Source organism: Scyliorhinus torazame, chromosome 3, assembly GCF_047496885.1.
Source record: "Scyliorhinus torazame isolate Kashiwa2021f chromosome 3, sScyTor2.1, whole genome shotgun sequence".
Lineage (NCBI taxonomy): Eukaryota > Metazoa > Chordata > Chondrichthyes > Carcharhiniformes > Scyliorhinidae > Scyliorhinus > Scyliorhinus torazame.
Window position 1 is genome coordinate 21,342,697 of NC_092709.1, and position 17,002 is coordinate 21,359,698.

At 51.4% G+C, this 17,002-nt stretch overlaps 1 protein-coding gene across 2 annotated transcripts in view; it reads right to left on the minus strand.

Moving 5' to 3' along the window:
- Nucleotides 1–592: 592 nt before the first annotated feature.
- Nucleotides 593–17,002, minus strand: part of lef1 (lymphoid enhancer-binding factor 1) — a 188,191-nt gene continuing 171,781 nt past the window's right edge. Inside the window, exon 10 of one of the 2 annotated variants that reach the window (XM_072495389.1) lies at nt 593–827. In XM_072495389.1, the coding sequence (XP_072351490.1) occupies nt 751–827 (77 nt within the window). In that variant the 3' untranslated portion in view covers nt 593–750. The remainder of the gene's footprint in view (nt 828–17,002) is intronic. The other variant, XM_072495390.1, reaches the window with a different exon arrangement.

Consider the following 17,002-nt stretch of genomic DNA (forward strand, 5'->3'; position numbering starts at 1 on the left):
AAAGAGCCGCCAAACCGTGCGAAGGTTCCCACGGTTTTTTTTTTGCTCATATTGCCGTGGACGAGAAGGAGACTCTCCATGGAAATGCCCCCTCGTGCATTGATCGAGCTCTGTAGGATACCATACAGAAGCTCAGAGATTGGTATAAATCTCACCACGAGGATCACGTCTTCCTTGAAGATTTTCTCTCGCAAAAACAAAAGGGCCTTTTTCTCAGAAACTTTCCTGATCTCTTAATAACCATCACTGAAAATATACACGGAGAGCTGAAAAAATAGTGAGATAATAAATGGGCTAAAAATTATTTCAGTGAGGAAAAAAGTGAAATCATTTACATTTTCCTTAAAGGGCCAAAGAGGTCATTTTCTGTGTCTGATACCTGCAGTATTTTCCAGTGATGTTTGCATCTTTTGCTGGTCGTGAAGAGTGCCTACTGAGTAGCAGTTAACTTGTACAGGATAGGTGGTAATCCAAAATGTGAAAGATAAATACAAATGGCACATTGGTTGGCGAAAGTGGATGGAATTCGGCCAGTAACTGGGTGCAGTGTAGATTTTGGGGGTGGGTGGTGGGGGGGGGGGGGGGGCGTTGTCCTGTTAAACAGCAAGTGTCCCTCTGCGCCAAAGCGGGTCCCAAAGAAATCACTGTGATATCGCAGTGTCCACACATCTGCCTGCGATGCAAGTCATGGCAGACTTGGATTCCGGTGATGGTGAGCGGACGGCAGGCACGTGCGGTGAGGTCAGCTTGTCAGCACGCCTCCATCTCCAGAAGTGGACCTGAGGCCGCTGCTTTTGCTTTGCACGTTGAGAATGTATTTTGTTTCCCTGAAAAAAAAATGGAAAGGTTATTATAAATATAAACAGTTGCTGGTGCAAAACCCTCAGCATAATAATCTATAATTTTTATTGTTGTCACAAGGAGGCTTACATTAACACTGCAAGGAAGTTATTGGGAAAGTCACCTAGCCGCCTGTTCGGGTTCACAGAGGGCGAATTCAGTGGGCGGGATTCTCCCAGCCCGGGGCCGGGCCGGAGAATCCCCGCAACCAGGCCACGCCGCCCTAACGCCGGCCGCGGAGAATCAACGCCATTGACGCCAGCGCGTTCTCGGCCCGGGATGGACCCAGCGGCCACTCTAAAAAGGCAGAGTCCCGCCGGTGCCATCCACACCTGGTCGCAGCCGGCAGGAACTCTGCGCACAGGGTCGGGGGGCGGCCTGTGGGAGGGGGGCGGCTCCGACCCCGGGGGGTGCCTCTTATGGGGCCTGGCCCGCGATCGGGGCCCACCGATCGGCGGGCTGGCCGCTCGCTCCCCGGGCCTATTTTCTTCCGCGCTGGCCCCTGAACTCCCGCGCCATGTTGCGTCGGGGCCAGCGCGTTGAGGGAGGCCACCGCGCATGCGCGGGTTGGCACCGGCGCCACTGCGCATGCGCGGATCCCGCGACGCACAGTTCGCGCAGGGATGGGAGGCTGGAGCGGCGTGAACCGCTCCAGCGCCGTGCTGGCCCCCTATAGGGGCCAGAATCGGTACTCCCAGCAACCCGTTCATGCTGTCGTGAAACGCGACGGCATTTCCGACGGCGTGGGCACTCTGCCGCTGAATGGGAGAATCCGACCCAGAATGTCCAATTCACCTAACAAGCACATCTTTCAGGACTTGCGGGGAGAAACCGGAGCGCCCGGTCGAAGCCCACGCAGACACGGGGAGAACCTGCAGACTCTGCACAGACAGTGGCCCATGCCGGGAATTGAACCTGGGACCCTGGAGCAACAGTGCTAACCACTGTGCGACCGTTTATAAATGGTACCGAGATAAATCACTTGCCAATGCAGCAAATTACTCATTCGGTAATGTGGTAGCTCTTGCCTGCAAGCCAGAAGGTTGTGTTCAAACTGCTGACAATAAGGTTGGACATGTCATTGAACTCGGCGCAGTACTGAAGGGGTGAAATCCATCAGATGAGATGTTAAACCTGCCATCTCAGGTAGGTGTAAATATATCCTACGGCACTATTTGTTGAGCAGGACTGTTCTGAAGTCCTGGCCGGCATTAATCCCTTAACTAGCCATTAAACTAGATACTTATTCCATTGTCGTTTGTGGGATTTTTCTGTATGCAAATTGGCTGCTGTGTCTCCTACTAGGGATGGGCAATAAATGCTGGCCTAACTAGCGACGCCCACATCCCAGAAATGAATTTAAAATCAAATACGTAAAAGCTATTTCAGTGGTTGTAAATTGCTTTGGGCCATCCGAAGGTTGTGGGTGGGGCTTTGTCAATCCAAATTCTTTTTTTCTCGATAATGTTTGTTCAAATAACGGTCAGGCGGGTGATTTGATTTGATCATAAATACAAGCCTTTTTTATTTTATGCAATCCAAAGATGCCATTGGGCAGCACGGTAGCACAAGTGGTTAGCACTGTGGCTTCACAGCTCCAGGATCCCAGGTTCGATTCCCCGCTGGGTCACTGTCTGTGCGGAGTCTGCACGTTCTCCCCGTGTCTGCGTGGGTTTGCTCCGGGTGCTCTGGTTTCCTCCCACAGTCCAAAGACGTGCAGGTTAGGTGGATTGGCCACGATAAATTGCCCTTAGTGTCCAAAAAAGGTTAGGAGGGGTTATTGGGTTACGGGGATAGGGTGGAAGTGAGGGCTTAAGTGGGTCGGTGCAGACTCGATGGGCCGAATGGCCTCCTTCTGCACTGTATGTTCTATGTGCCAACATAGCAGTTCAAGCAGGGAGTCGGGAGTTACACCCATATGTGGGATTGGGAAGTAATGAGGATGGATTCTCACGGAATGGGGCTGAATGGTATAGTTTTTCAGGAGCCTGAAGGTAGAAGCTAATTTCCTGAATATTGAAAAGAATCATTGACCAAGGGCTTCCCCTGCTGCAGTGGTCAGCCTGCGGTTCATGTAAGGAGAAGTCGAGTCCCAGGAGAGCTGAAAATGTGGACGTCCGGCACATTGTCCAATCAATTTAATCACGGTTGGTACTGTTGCCGAGTGATGCTGAGTCAGAGGCAGAACCTTACATGACCGATGGAGATCATTTGACTCTTCGTGTCTGTGTCACTTTAGAAGCGTTGTCCAAATTAATCCCACATCCCAACTTTCTCCCTGTGATGAATGGTTACTGTAACACTGTACCCTTGTCATCATGTAAGGTGATGTCCCCTTTAAGACCGGGCTTGGAACCCTGGGAACTCCGCCTCTGGCTCCGCCCATCTGTGAGCCGTATATAAGGGGTCGCCTTGTGGGCAGTGCAGCAGTTAGCACACGTCTCGGCTCTAGCCTAGTTCTTAGTCTATTAAAGCCTTCTTTACTGTTTACACTCTAAGCGTCGTTATTGAGGGTACCACACTCCCCATTACCTTGCAAATTAGTTCACTTCAGATACATGCCCGACTGTGATTTAGCAGTCCTTATTGAATATTGAGTGCAACACCCTTTCAGAGAATGGGTTCAAGATCTTAAACAATGTGTCTGCGTGTGATTATCCTAATTTCCTTATTGTTCTTTTACATTAGTTTCTTTTTTTTAAATGATATTTTATTACGGTATTTGAAAATTCCCCCCCCCCCCCCCCTTGGAATACTGCATCTGCTGACATTTTTAATTTTCCCCGAGAAAGTCGACGAAAGGCTGCTACCTCCGGGTGAACCCTAACATTGACCCTCTTAAGGCGAACTTTATTTTCTCGAGACTGAGAGACCCAGCCATGTCACTAACCCAGGTCTCTACACTCGGGGGCTTCGAGTCCCTCCACATTAATAAGATCCGTCTCCGGGCTACTAGGGAGGCAAAGGCCAGGACGTCGGCCTCTTTCGACCCCTGAACTCCCGGATCTTCCGACACTCCAAAGATCGCTACCTCCGGACTCGGCACCACCCGTGTTTTTAGCACCGTGGACAATACCTTAACAAAACCCTGCCAAAACCCTCTAAGCTTCGGGCATGCCCAAAACATGTGGACATGATTTGCTGGGCTTCCCGCGCACCTCGCGCACCTATCTTCCACCCTGAACTTTTACATTATTTTCAACCCACAACCTCTGGTTAGACTTTTTCATAGAATCCATCGAATCCCTACAGCGCAGGAGGAAGCCATTCGGCCCATTGAGTCTCAAAAGCAGTCTACCTAGGCCCACTCCTGCACACAATCTCCGTAACCCCATAACCTAACACTGCACATCTTTGGACACTAAGGGACAATTTAGCATGGCCAATCCACCTAGCCAGCACATCTCTGGACTGTGGGAGAAAACCAGAGCACCCGGAGGCACCCCACACAGGCACATGTGCTAACTCCACACGGTCACCCGAGGTCGGAATCAAACCCGGGTACCTGGTGCTGAGAGGCAGCAGTTCTATCCACTGTGCCACCAGAGGAAAGCATTTCTCCTGGCTTGCTAACTCAAAATTCCCCATAATTTTGTATATCAGTGCACCCATCCTGAGTATGTATTATCCAAAATAGGCAAGTTCCTCTCGCAATGTGACTAAGGTTTTGCTTTTGTCCCAGTACAATTATGATTGATTTACATGGGATAATGCTAATTTTATATCAATCTGGACTAATTATTTGCAGCTCTCTGCTGTGGACCTGCATCTTCTAAGGGAACTGGGCCAATGTGAGATCTAACAAACCCTGCTCTAGGTTCACTTTATTTAAATCCGACCCTTTCATCCCATTTGGATGAGCCTGTATTTAGAACCCAACTTCAAAGGTTATGGCACGATGCAAATTTAAGATGGGGGAAATTTTACTCTGGCATTTGATACAATAACTCCCTTGCACCACCCAGTCTCCAGATCCTCAACATTAAATGCTGCCAACCCTCAGCAGGTCAGGCACCAAGTATGCTGAAAGCAGAAGAGAGTGGGCTTGATTCGAACTCTCTTCAACCCTACTCGCTTAATAGAGTTAAAAAGTGGGCCAATGTTTCAAATGTTGACCCCCTATCAAAGCATTGCTTTGACGTCTCCCTGGATCATCGACCGTCTGTTCTCTCCACAGGTGTGGCCTCTCCGTCCATCCGCCTGAGCATTTTCAGAAGTGGCTGCTTTTGTTTGGGATTTGTAGCACCTGACACCTTCTTCCGCCCAGGTCAGATAAATCAAAGTCCCACAACTCGGCACTTATTCATTTACAGGTCATTGGTACTGGAGTTCAATGCTAGACAACGGGCTGCTGTGACGATATTATGAAGCAATCATTGTTAAATAACAGGACATTACAGGTTATACACACAGTTTACATTAGCTTCCTACAGGCTACCTTTTTTCGTGCAATGCATGGACCTCTGTCAATGTCTTGCTTGGACAAGTTTAACAATCAATTCCTCACTCAACATTTGTGTCAATAAACTCCTGAAATGGGAATCAGGGCGTATATTATTTTGCATTATGCATTTGCGGCAAATGTGTCTCTCTATCCATTAATCAACACTTTATTACTGTTAAATATTATTACAGCATAACACTAAAGATTACTGGCAACATATCAAACTCAACTTTTACATTTTTCTTCAAAGTGTTGTCTAAAGCAGACAGCAGCCCGCCCAGATGCCTCGCTGGGTTTCCCTGACGTACTTTTGAACACTAGAGAAAGAAAATGGAAGGTCCCATGATGTCATGCTGGTTGAGCGGGGTCTGAATGTGCCTGGGGGCAGTGCCAAGGTACTGCCGTGTATGATCCCCACCCCAGGGAGTTGGACTTACCTGTGCGCCCTCGGTGATTTTCTCGTCCACCAAAAAACGGGGCAGAAAATCTTGCGCTTGGCTCGCAAGGTTGTGGGTTCACGTCTTAACTCAGGACATGACCGTGGGGTTAAGATTGGCACTCCTAATGCTGCACTGATTACGGAGGCTGTCTGCCGCATGAGGTGTTACTGAGGCCTTCGCTGTCCTTTAATTTTGATATAACAGGTCGGCACCACTTTGAAGAAGAGCAGGGGCATTCTCCTCGGAGTCCTCACCAATATTCACCCCTCAGTCAATATCACAAAAACAAAAGCAGGTTATTTGGTCATTATCATATGGCTGTTTGTGGGACCTTGCTTTGCTGCGTGCAAACTGATTGCTGCTATCCCCAACCAATGGAAATACTTCTCAGAGCATTATCCTTGGTCTCTGGGTTACTAGTCCAGTGAGCGGATCATTGAGCAGAATCTTACTTAGAAAAGACGGGAGATATTCCATATGCACTACTGCCTCCCCATGGACATAAAGTCTTGTGCCTCTGTAGGGAATCCTATGAAAATCTGAGGACTCCATACAACCATTGGATTTGCAAACAGGTTCTACAGAAGCCAAGCCGCATTCACAAAGCCATGTCCTTGGAAATTCCCATTTCTCTGAAAACTCGATTGCCTTTGAACCAGACAGTGACAACAATTTGAAAACATGTCCGGTGCATTGATGCTTCTCTGAGTTTTAATACCCAGTATTTCATTTAAAATTTCCCCCCCCCCCCCCCCCCCCCCCGCAAATTAATCACTATCTCCTAATCTTATCTCTTCTCACTTTGCGCTGACAGATGATCATCATCTCACCACGGCTTGTTCCTCACGACACGTCTCACCCTCATCCTACAGTCTTAGACCTGTCCCAGCACCTTGTTAAAGTCTTCTTGCTCATAGTTTCATTCCCGGCATTGGTTGTTCTCAACTTGTCACTGGGCGGTGATTCACTGATTTATTCTCAACCTCTATTGGTTGTCCCTTGCCTCAGGGTTGCCCTCCTTCCAGTTCCATTTCAATCGCTAATCTACATCAAGATAGAGGTCATTTGGTAATTTGCCTTTCTTAGATGGTATGTTCTCAGCCATCCCTGGCAAGACTGGCATTTATTGCCCGTTTCTAGTTGCCATAAGGCGATGATAGTGGGTTCACTGAGGCCTGATTGGAGAAAGCCAAGGGATGGGAGTGATTGGTTGGCCAGCTGGGACGAGATTTCATTCCCCCTTCGGTGAACCAGTTTGGGTTTCCCCGCAATCCAACAGCTTCTGTTACTTTTCCTGACAGAGCTTTTCATTTCTGAATCAGTTGCAAAGTACACGGTGTTCAGAATGGGTGGGTTTGGATGTTATCTGAATCGTTAGTTCAGGCTTTTGGTCGTCACTACAAAGTTTAAACGAATGACTCTGGACCGTCGCAGTCCAGCTTCTAGGGCCTTCAGCTCTTAACTTTACCAGTCACAGAGACCACACCATGGCACTTGATGGAAAGGGAAAAAATGTTGCACAGTTCCAATAGGGGGATCACCTCTGAGGCTGCAGCATATTGGAAGGCAAATTGCTCGAGTGGCTAGCTGCAGCTCCAATAAACCAGCATGACCAGGAATTTGCAGAAGGGATTCTCCTGTCTCCTCGATGGGATTGACACAAACAGAAGATGGCAACAGAGTTTGCATTTGAACAGCACCTTGAATGTGGGAAGGTGCCCCACGACACTTCACAGCAGTGTTATCGGGTAGTAAAAGTGAGGTAGACTGAATCACATTCCCCTCATATGCTGACCACACCTAACTTCCACTACCATCTGAGGGGTGGTCCGGTCCCCCAAGAGCTGCCAGGGTATCAGATGGACAGCATCTCTCCAGCCCCAGAGCAGGGGACACTACCGGCACTGCAGCCCGTGCTCCATGAAGAGCAGCAATGGAGGCCCAACTCAAAGGTTAGTGGAGGTGGCTTTGACAGAGCCAGTCAGACAGGCCTCAGCGAGGTGTGTGGAGCAGTGTGATCACGCGGCCAGGAGGTGAAAGAGGCAAGGGTGGCGATAATCTTCAAGGGGTGGGGCGCTCCTGTTGGTCACAAGGTGCCTCAACAAGAGGGCCCCTCCTTTCGGAGCCCATAGCCAGGCCACCAGGGTTTACCTGGCAGCCCCACTAAGTGCCATGGACATTTCCACCTGTGTGGAGACACTAGTGACGGCAGGAGACCATTAAGTGGTCACTGATGGGCCAATTGAAACCCTTTTGTAGCCAAAGGGTGGGTAAGCCATCTGACACCTACCCGACACTTGTAAAATACCAGCAGCAGTGGTAGATGATGGACACAGTGCCCTCCTTCCCCCCACCTGATTTTATACCCCCTCCCCATCTGCTCAATGGGTGGGGCGTAAAAGTCCTGTTATTGTGTTCAATTCTGGTGTCCCAATTTAAAATGAATACAATGGCCAAGTGACCTTTATAGGCAAAGGTGTGAGTCAGGACTCTTGCCCCACTCCCGTGCACTGAGGGAGTGCAGCACTGTCTTAGGGATGTGATGTTAAACCAAGGCCCCATTTACCTTCTGAGGCGGATACAAGAGATCCCATTGCACCATTTCAAAAAGGAGCAGGGGGTTCTCCACAGTGCCTTGACCAATATTTAAACCTCAAATAGCATTGCAAGAACAAATTATGTGTTCATTATCACACTGCTGTTTATGGCATCTTGCTGTGTGCAAATTAGTTGCCACGTTTTCTACATTACAACAGTGACTACACTTCAAAAAAGTACTTCATTGATTGTGAAACACTTTGACGCAACAGGGGCAGGGTTCTCCGTCAGCCGATGCCGAAATCAGGAAAGGCAATTGGGCGGAGAATCGGTTTTGACGCCGAAATCGTGGCAGACGCCGGGTTCAAGCCAAATTGCAATTCGCCGGTGCCTCGACAACTGCGTCAATGCATTCCACTCCGCACGTACAGTAAACGACATTGGCATACAATAGCGGGCTTGGCCCATTAATCTCTGGGGTCTCCGCGATCCGCTGCCTCCAGCAGGGGTAACTCCCGATGGCGTGGTTCTCTTGTGCTTTCAAAAACAGGCGCGATGGCTGATGAGGGGAAGAGAGGGGGTACGGAAAGTGTTCAACATTGCCATGGTGTACTGACAGTTGTGCCGCTGGCCGGTGGGGGGGCTTCTGCCAGGGCTGCGGGGAGTAGCAGGGGGTGGCCAGGAGGTGGGTTGTGGGGTTGGCGTGCATTGGGCACAGAACCCCAATACAGCAGCCTGCCGGCAGCCATGCGGCTGCGCACGCCGCTGCCTGCCCACTGTGAACTTAGCGCCACAGGTCGTATGGGTAACCCCCAGGCCACCACCCTAGGTTCCCTCTAGCCCCCGCTGACCCATCAACGGGATGGTGCACTCCTGCGCAATCAGTGCCATCTTGTTGGCTGAAATGCGTGTGCATGGGGAGTGGAGTGTGAATCCGCAACTGCAGCTGACTAGTCTCTCGGGTGCCAACCCCGACCCAGGTGAATCCGACACCGTTTACCATTGAAATCGATCGTGCACCACGTGGCGCCCCTCAACAGTCAATGAATTGATGCAGGTGCGGCGCCTGTTTTGCTGCCGTAGAACTTCACGAATCCTGCCCCGGCGTCGATACTTAGTCTCAGGAATGGAGTCTTTCTGTTAGATAATAGGACAATAACTGGGATGGAAGGACTGAGCAATGAACGGAACTTTGGGATAAGTTCTCTCGAGGCGAGGGAGAGAAGGGGTGTTCTGCTTAAAATACCAAAGGGAGCTGATGGGGTCGATAGGGATTGACCTTAGTTCAGGGGGATCCTGGAGAAGTGTATAGAATTTCAGCTAAACCAGTTCAAAATGAGGACAGAAAAAAAACCGACGCCACACAAACGATTGGCAGATGAAGGCCATAGATGCAAAGTCAAGCCTTGGCTCAGTGGCAGCACTTGAGTGTCTAGACCACATAAGCTAAACTGATACTTCAGTGTTGCATTGTTGGAGGATGTCCTCCTTCTGAACCGTTAAGCAGCGGGCTTTCTCAGGTGGATGGGAAGAATCCTATGGGATTATCTGAATAAGTCTCCCCGTTTAATGGTCAACGTTTATCCCTCAAGACAAAACACAGAAGCCAGATTAATTGGTCATTTGTTTCGCTGTTGTTTGTGGGAGCTTGCTATGCACAACGCGGCTGCTGCGTTTACGTCTGAAAGAGTGGCTACAGTTCAAAAGTAATTAATTCGCTGTGAAACAATTTGGGATGTTCTGAGGATGCAATAAAACACTTTCTGAATCCGAGCTCTCTCAATCTTTTTAAGGGATTTTGATGGTGCCAGAAGAATGGATTAAGCAGCAGCACCTTGGGCTGTCCTGCTCTTCAGTTAGATCATGGCTAATCAGTCCCTCAACTCAATCTGCCCACCTTTGCTTTATACCCCATGATGTCCTGACCCAACAACAAGCCATCGGATTCAGGCCTGAAAATCTCGATTCACCCAGCGTCCACAGCCTTTTGGGAAATCAGGAGCGAGTTCCTGATTTCAACCTTGCTTTACGTGGAAAAAATGCATCAATTTTTAAATGGCCCAGCTCTAAATTTCAGATTATGTATTCTTCATTCTGGATGGTCTTACTGCGTTTACCCTATCAAAGCCCTTTGCCATTTTAGGGACCTCAATCGGATTGCTCTTTGACTTTCTGAGCTCAAAGGTACAGAGGGCAAATCTTTGCAGCCTGTAATCAGAATTCAAACCTTTAATCCCCTGTATTATTCTGAAGAATTCGTGTACCAAAGTGGCTCCTGAGGTGCGGTGCCCAAAACTGCGTACGGTATGCTAACTAGGGTCTTATCAGGGTACGAGACAAGTGAAGCATTCTCACTGTGGAATTCCAATCCCCTGGATAGAGCGGCCAATGTTCCCTTAGCCTTGTCCATACTTTGTGTACCCGTACACTAGCGTTTTGTGATATGTTTCCATGCAGACCCAGAATTATGTCAGGACAGAAAGGGGCCATTCAGCCCGTCCTGTCTGTGCTAGCTCTCTGGGGCAATTCCCACCTGCCTTCTCTCCGTAACCCTGCACGTTCTTTCTTTTCAGGTAATAATCCAATTCTTCCTTGAATGCCTCGACTGAACCTGTTTCCACCACACTCACAGGCCGCGCATTCCAGATCTTAAAACACTCGGTGCATGAAAAATCATTTTCCCCATAGCCCCATTGCTTCTTTGGCCGATTACCTTAAGTCTTAGCCCTCTCGTTCTCGATTGTCCCACGAGTGGGAACAGTTTCTCCCGATCCACTCTGTCTGGACCCCTCATGATCTTGAATGCCTCGATCAAACCTTGTTTTCTCCAAGAAAAACACCCCCAACTTCTCCAATCTATCTACATAACTCCTCGCTGGAACTATTCCCATTCCTTTTTTGCTTTTGTTTTTTGACCTTCACAATTCCTGCTCTCGCACCATTTCCGACTTGTCTTTCTCTGATTTAAAGTGGATGGCCTCAGACTTTCCATCGGTTTCACCCGCCCACCTGACAATCGACTCTGGTCAAGTGCCCGAAGATCGACGAATGGGATCACGGCATTTGGCGACTGTGACACTTGTGGGAGATTGGATGGTCGCCGTTCTCAGTTGACGACTAGCGATGCAGTCACAGAGCCAAATGTGTTGCAAGAGCCCTGATTGGCTGTGTTTTCTTTTAGCCATTCTGCTCGTCGGGTAGTCCAATTCTCTGACGCTTACCTGTGAAAGAGTGCCGATAATCAACTGGGAACCAAGCCATAAATAAATGAAGCTGAAAAGACAGGGGGCTGGATTCTCCATTCTGGAGAATGTTGCCGGTGTAGAATTGCGGGAACTGCACATTCCCGCTAGGAACGCTGGCCAGGAGCGATTCATGTCATACAAATGGGCAAGCGTGCAGACCAAGTGCAGCCCGCCCCATTCCCGACCCTGCTAGCATCTAATTCGCGGGCGTCAGGAGTCGAGTTCAGAGCCTGACAAGCGGGAGCAGCTTTTAAGCGCTCCACTCAGCAAAGACTGTCATTTCAGCCAAGAAGATGGCTGCTAAAAGACCAGCTCCAAGGTTCCTGATGTCAGAGATAGACCGAATGCTGGACACTGTTGAGGAGAGGAGTGACACCCTCTTCCCCAGGGTGGGGCGGATACTCAAGCCCGCCGTTTTGAACAAGGCCTGGGTGGAGGTGGCAGAGCTGGTCTGTGCTGCCATCCTCATCAGGAGGACCGGCATGGAACTGCCATAAGAAGATGAACGACCTCCTTCGAGCAGCTTGGGTGAGTAACCACGCCTGTGACCCTGGCATCATTCCCGTCCTTCACTCCTCACATCTGCCTCCAATCCCCTAGAGGCCAACAATACCCCACCTGCCTGCCTCTCCCTTACATCCCACCCTCCACAAACCGCCAACACCTGTATTGTCCTCTTTGGCCAGGAGCCCTGCAGACACATGTCACCAGATACAAACCCTCCATGAAACTCATGTCCCAGCGTCTCACGATGTCCTTTCTGTGTCCTCAAGGATAAAGTGGCCATTATATGGCAGGAGTGCCAGAGGACAGTGTTATATTACTCTTTAGTAATATGTTGTTACTTTTTGCTTTATCTATCCAGAATGGTCTGATGATGTGATTCTCAAGAAACCACCAATCTTCAACGTAAAACAATATGGGTTTAATAAATAACGCATTGATTAATACTCTCTACAAAACTAAAACTAGTAATCAAGTAATTCAGAATAAAGTATCAACTATTTCAAACTGCACGTGCTAACTATACTGTGCTCTATCTCTCTAACACTCCGCTGTCTAGTCACTCCTGGTTCGAAGAGACCCAAGATCCTTTGAGTTCTCATAGTTATACAGGAATCTAGTGTTGCCATCTAGTGGTTGTGATACACTAAGGTGCAGTCATTAACTCTTTGGATGTCTCTATATATACATATCACTACAGACAGGAGGAGCCATCCTAGGCGTCTGGGTCCAAGATCCCCTGAGGAAAGGATCCTGCAACTCATGGGGAGGCCAAGGAGAGGGCAATGGCTGCAACGGAGTTCAGCATGTGTCAAAAAAGTGAGTCCAAATGCAACGCAGATGTCCCTATAGCAAGTGAGTCACCCCTCTCCCACAGACCAGTCCTTCCCAAGATCTTCCCCCATGTCTTTTGTCTTGCGGGATCCATCCAGACCCTCAGAACATCCCGGAGCACCATCCGGAGAAGACCGATGACTAGGCACTGCTTTCATTTTCACCATCCACTATTGCAGCGACTATCACCTCAGTGGGCAGTGTTAGTGGTCAGACGCCCGGCTCACCCTCTGGTGTGCACCACATCAGGTGGAAGCAGAGAGCCCAAATTTGCAGGAGGGAGTGTCAGCAACCTTCCAGTCCTTTCAAGTCCAGCTGGAGGAACCCAGCCACCTTCAGGCACAGGAGATGGTGCCAATGATGCGTAGTACCCACACTGAAAGGGACGTGTCCATAGTGGGCCTGGGAGGAGATGTCAGAACCATGTGTCAGGAAGTTCAGGGCTTGGGGCACACTGTGCAGTTCTCGGCTGAGGCGCAGGATGGGGGAGCCCAGTCACAGACAGGCATTTCCCAGGCCCACGTGTACATTGCTGCGATGCTCCAGAGCTTGGCCCAGTCACAAAGGGCCATGGGTCAGGGCATCGAGAGCTGACTGACAGTCACAGAGGGACATGACCGAGGCAGTGAGTGACATGGCTCACCTCGCTGAGGGATGTCACCCATTTCTCAGTGCGCCAATGAGGGCATTGAGACCATGGTTCAGATGACGGTGGGCCTCCAGGACTGGCAGCGCCAGATCATGGTGGCACCTCCGGAGCTCACTCCGGCCTCCTCTCTATCCCATGGAGTAGCCCGGGGGCCAGCGAACTCCCTGAGGGAGGAGGGAGTGATGAGGCCTGTGCCAGCGCCTCCTGCAGGGGAAGTGCTGGAACACCTCAGCCCCTCCGAATCCCCCCCACCTAACACTGGTGCACCTCATGGTCAACGGGCAGAACAGACTGGCATGTTGTCACCTGTGACACCCGAAAGCCGGCCGGGCCCATCCAGGCCCAGGCTCCCCAGAGGATACCCGCCAAGGGCATCACAGGGCAGAGGGTAAGACAAGCAGCAGGTTGCCGTCACTTCTGATGTGCTGTCTGGGGTAACACCCAGAAGAAGTGTAGGCCACGAAAGAGTAGAAGGATAGATGACACTTAAGTTGGCACGGGTGTCGTATGGAGTAGATAGTAAGAGGGAAGGACGCACATAGTGTAAATACTCACCATTAAACTCTTTTGCAACACCAGTTCGATCTGCCTCTAACCTTTGTCTCACGGGTGTGAAGGATGGGCGAGGGGGACGAGGTAGGGCGCCCATGACACATGAACGTCCTACATGGTTACACCCTCACCGAGAAATGGCATAGCATGGGGGCAGCGGTGTGAACACACCTTGTATGACAGCATCCCCAGTGAGTGAGCCCTTGCCGTTCTCCAGCTCCAGTAAAGCCCCCGCCCCCATCTTTGCGCCCTTGAGAAGTAATCACCATCAGACCTGCAAGGATCACTCGGGCGGAGAGGGGTTTGTTATCTTATAGACAGCAGTCAGACTTTATCAATGAGGAGCAGCAGACATTTCACAGCAAGTTATCATCATCCTCCTTCCAGTGGATAAGACCCACTGAGACTGCCAACCCAGGGCCAACACCCTGTGGTGATGCTGGTATGATCCTCGGAGGGGTGAGGTGTTGCTGTGGGAGTGGAAAAGCGTGGAAGGACTGAGGGAGAGAGAAGGGATGGATAGACTAAGGGACAGGGAAGGGGTAGAAGGACTAAGCACGAAGGAATGGGTGGATGGGCTAAGCGGGAGGGAAGGGATGGAATGTACTAAGTGAGAGGGACGTGTTAACGGTCTCCGGGGAAGGTGGATTTTGTGTGTGGTGGTGGTGGGGGCTGGGGGAGGGGGGGGGGGGGCGGGGGGGGGGGGGCGGTTTGAAGTAGGGGGAGGGAAGAGAGGTTGGACAGAGCGGTGGAGCTGACACTGGCCAGGCCTCCTAGTTGGTAACACCGGGAGGTGATGAGGTTGCCTCATGCGCGGCAGCCCTGAATCACACGTTGGGTGCCCTGCCGTGCCAGCTCAGGCTCCACATCCAGGTGTTCCTGGAAACCATCCTCATTCTCCTCATTGATGAGGCCTGCCGCACTTCCTTCCTCTTGCAGTCTGTCGCCCCTCTGCTGCTGAAGCACGCAGCAGATAACCACGATGCTCGAGACCCTCTGGGGACTATGGGCGGGGTTCTCCAAAAATGAGACTATGTCCCGACGCCGGCGCAAAAACGGCGGAGTTTTACTCCTGAAATTCCTGGAAAAAAGTTAAACAAATTCTTCGCCCTGCAGGGGGCTAGCAGAGTCCCGGAGTGAATCTGGCAGCTTTTGCTGCAGATACGGGTCCCCGCACTTCAGGGTCAGAGGCTGCGCAAGCGCACGGCGGCGACCTCCAGCGGCCGCGCCGTGCTCCATGGCGGGCTCGGACCGCGGAGCCAGACCAAAGAAAGAGACCCCCCCGATCGGCCACGCGCCCGAGCCTCAGCCCCAGCACATTAAACCCCCGGCCGCCTATAAGGCCCCCCTGGTTTCCGATCCACCCACGCCCGACCAGGGCGGCCACGGACTGAGACCGCTGCCGCCAAGCGAGCATCCCGACCGGCAATAGATGGTTAGTTCCACGCCGCCGGGAACTCGGCCGATTGGGCACGGAGGATTGATGAGCGGGCCTCTGACAATGGGCAGCATATTCCACGGTGACCAGAGAATCGCCAGACTGGGCCCGATTATGGTGTCAAACTGGATTCTCTGGATTTCTCTCCGCCGCCGGCTGCGATTACGGCGGAGGGCTGCCTCAGCCCCCTCCCTATATTGGAGAGTCCCACTAGAGCGGTCCAGGCATCGGAAGTGCATCTTGAGCATGCCGATGCACCGCTTGGTGACATTCCGGGTTGCTGTGCGAGCGTGATTATAACGTTCTCCACTTCCGTCTGGGGTCTCTGCACAGGGGTCATTAGCCATGACCTCAGCGGGTAACATTTGTCACTCACTAACCAACCCCTCGAGGGAGCGCCTCGAAGGTGCCGGGAACCGATGTGAAGCAGGATGAATGCAGCCTGCACGCTGCCTGCATATCGGGAGCAGGAGTCTCCCTGGTGAGGAATCAGTGGTGGCACATGTGGTGTCCGGCGGCTCCTCGAAGGGCAGGCTACGGTATTCATGTGGCCCTCTGTGGTGCCTTGCCTCCTTCGCCCCTCTGCCTCAGCCTGTTGGATGGCCGGCTGGCGAGCCTCACCAGCTGGCGACTGCTCTTCTCGGGCAGGCTCCTCTTGCGCAGGGTCCTCCCTGAGCTGGCGCTCCCACCACCATGCATCTGCGATGGCAGCAGCGGCCAGGTAGATAGCGAATATAGCTAGCTGCAGTCCAAAATCCGTGTCCCCGCGGGACAGAGAATATCAGCAAGAGGAGGATACCTTGACCATCCAGTGCAACCAGGTCACATGGTCACCCTGAGTGGTCCTGCCTCACCACCCTCAACATGTCCCCCACCCACCCCTCCCCCCGGCCTTTTCGAGATGATATAGTTCGCACTGCAGCCCTCTCCCCATCAGTGACTGGCACCGGGCCTGGGATGTGAGGAGCCTCTGTCCTCACCACCCTGCCAGTGGGGGGACCACCGGCATACTGCAACCAATGTTAGCGATGGGTTCTGTTTCACCCAGTGTTGACTACTGTGGGTCTCCCCACTGGGTGTGCCTTCTGCTATCCCGCCATGAGGATGCCAACTGGTTGTGTGATGGGTGATGTTCATACTCTGCAGCTATTCGTCTCCATGCTTAGAGCCTGGTGTGTGGGCAGGCCCTGCATATGGGGGTGAGCAAGGGATGTGCGCATTTACTGGGACCTTAGCTGTTATGTATAATAATCTTTATTGTCTCAAGTAGGCTTACATTAACACTGCAATGAAGTTACTGTGAAAAGCCCCTAGTCGCCTCACTCCGGCACCTGTTCGGGCACACTGAGGGAGAATTCAGAATGTCTAATTCACCTAATAAGCACGTCTTTCGGGACTTGTGAGAGGAAACCGGAGCGCCCGGAGGAAACTCACGCAGACACGGGGGAGAACGTGCAGACTCCACACAGACAGTGACCCGAGCCGGGAATTGAACCTGGGACCCTGGCGCTGTGAAGC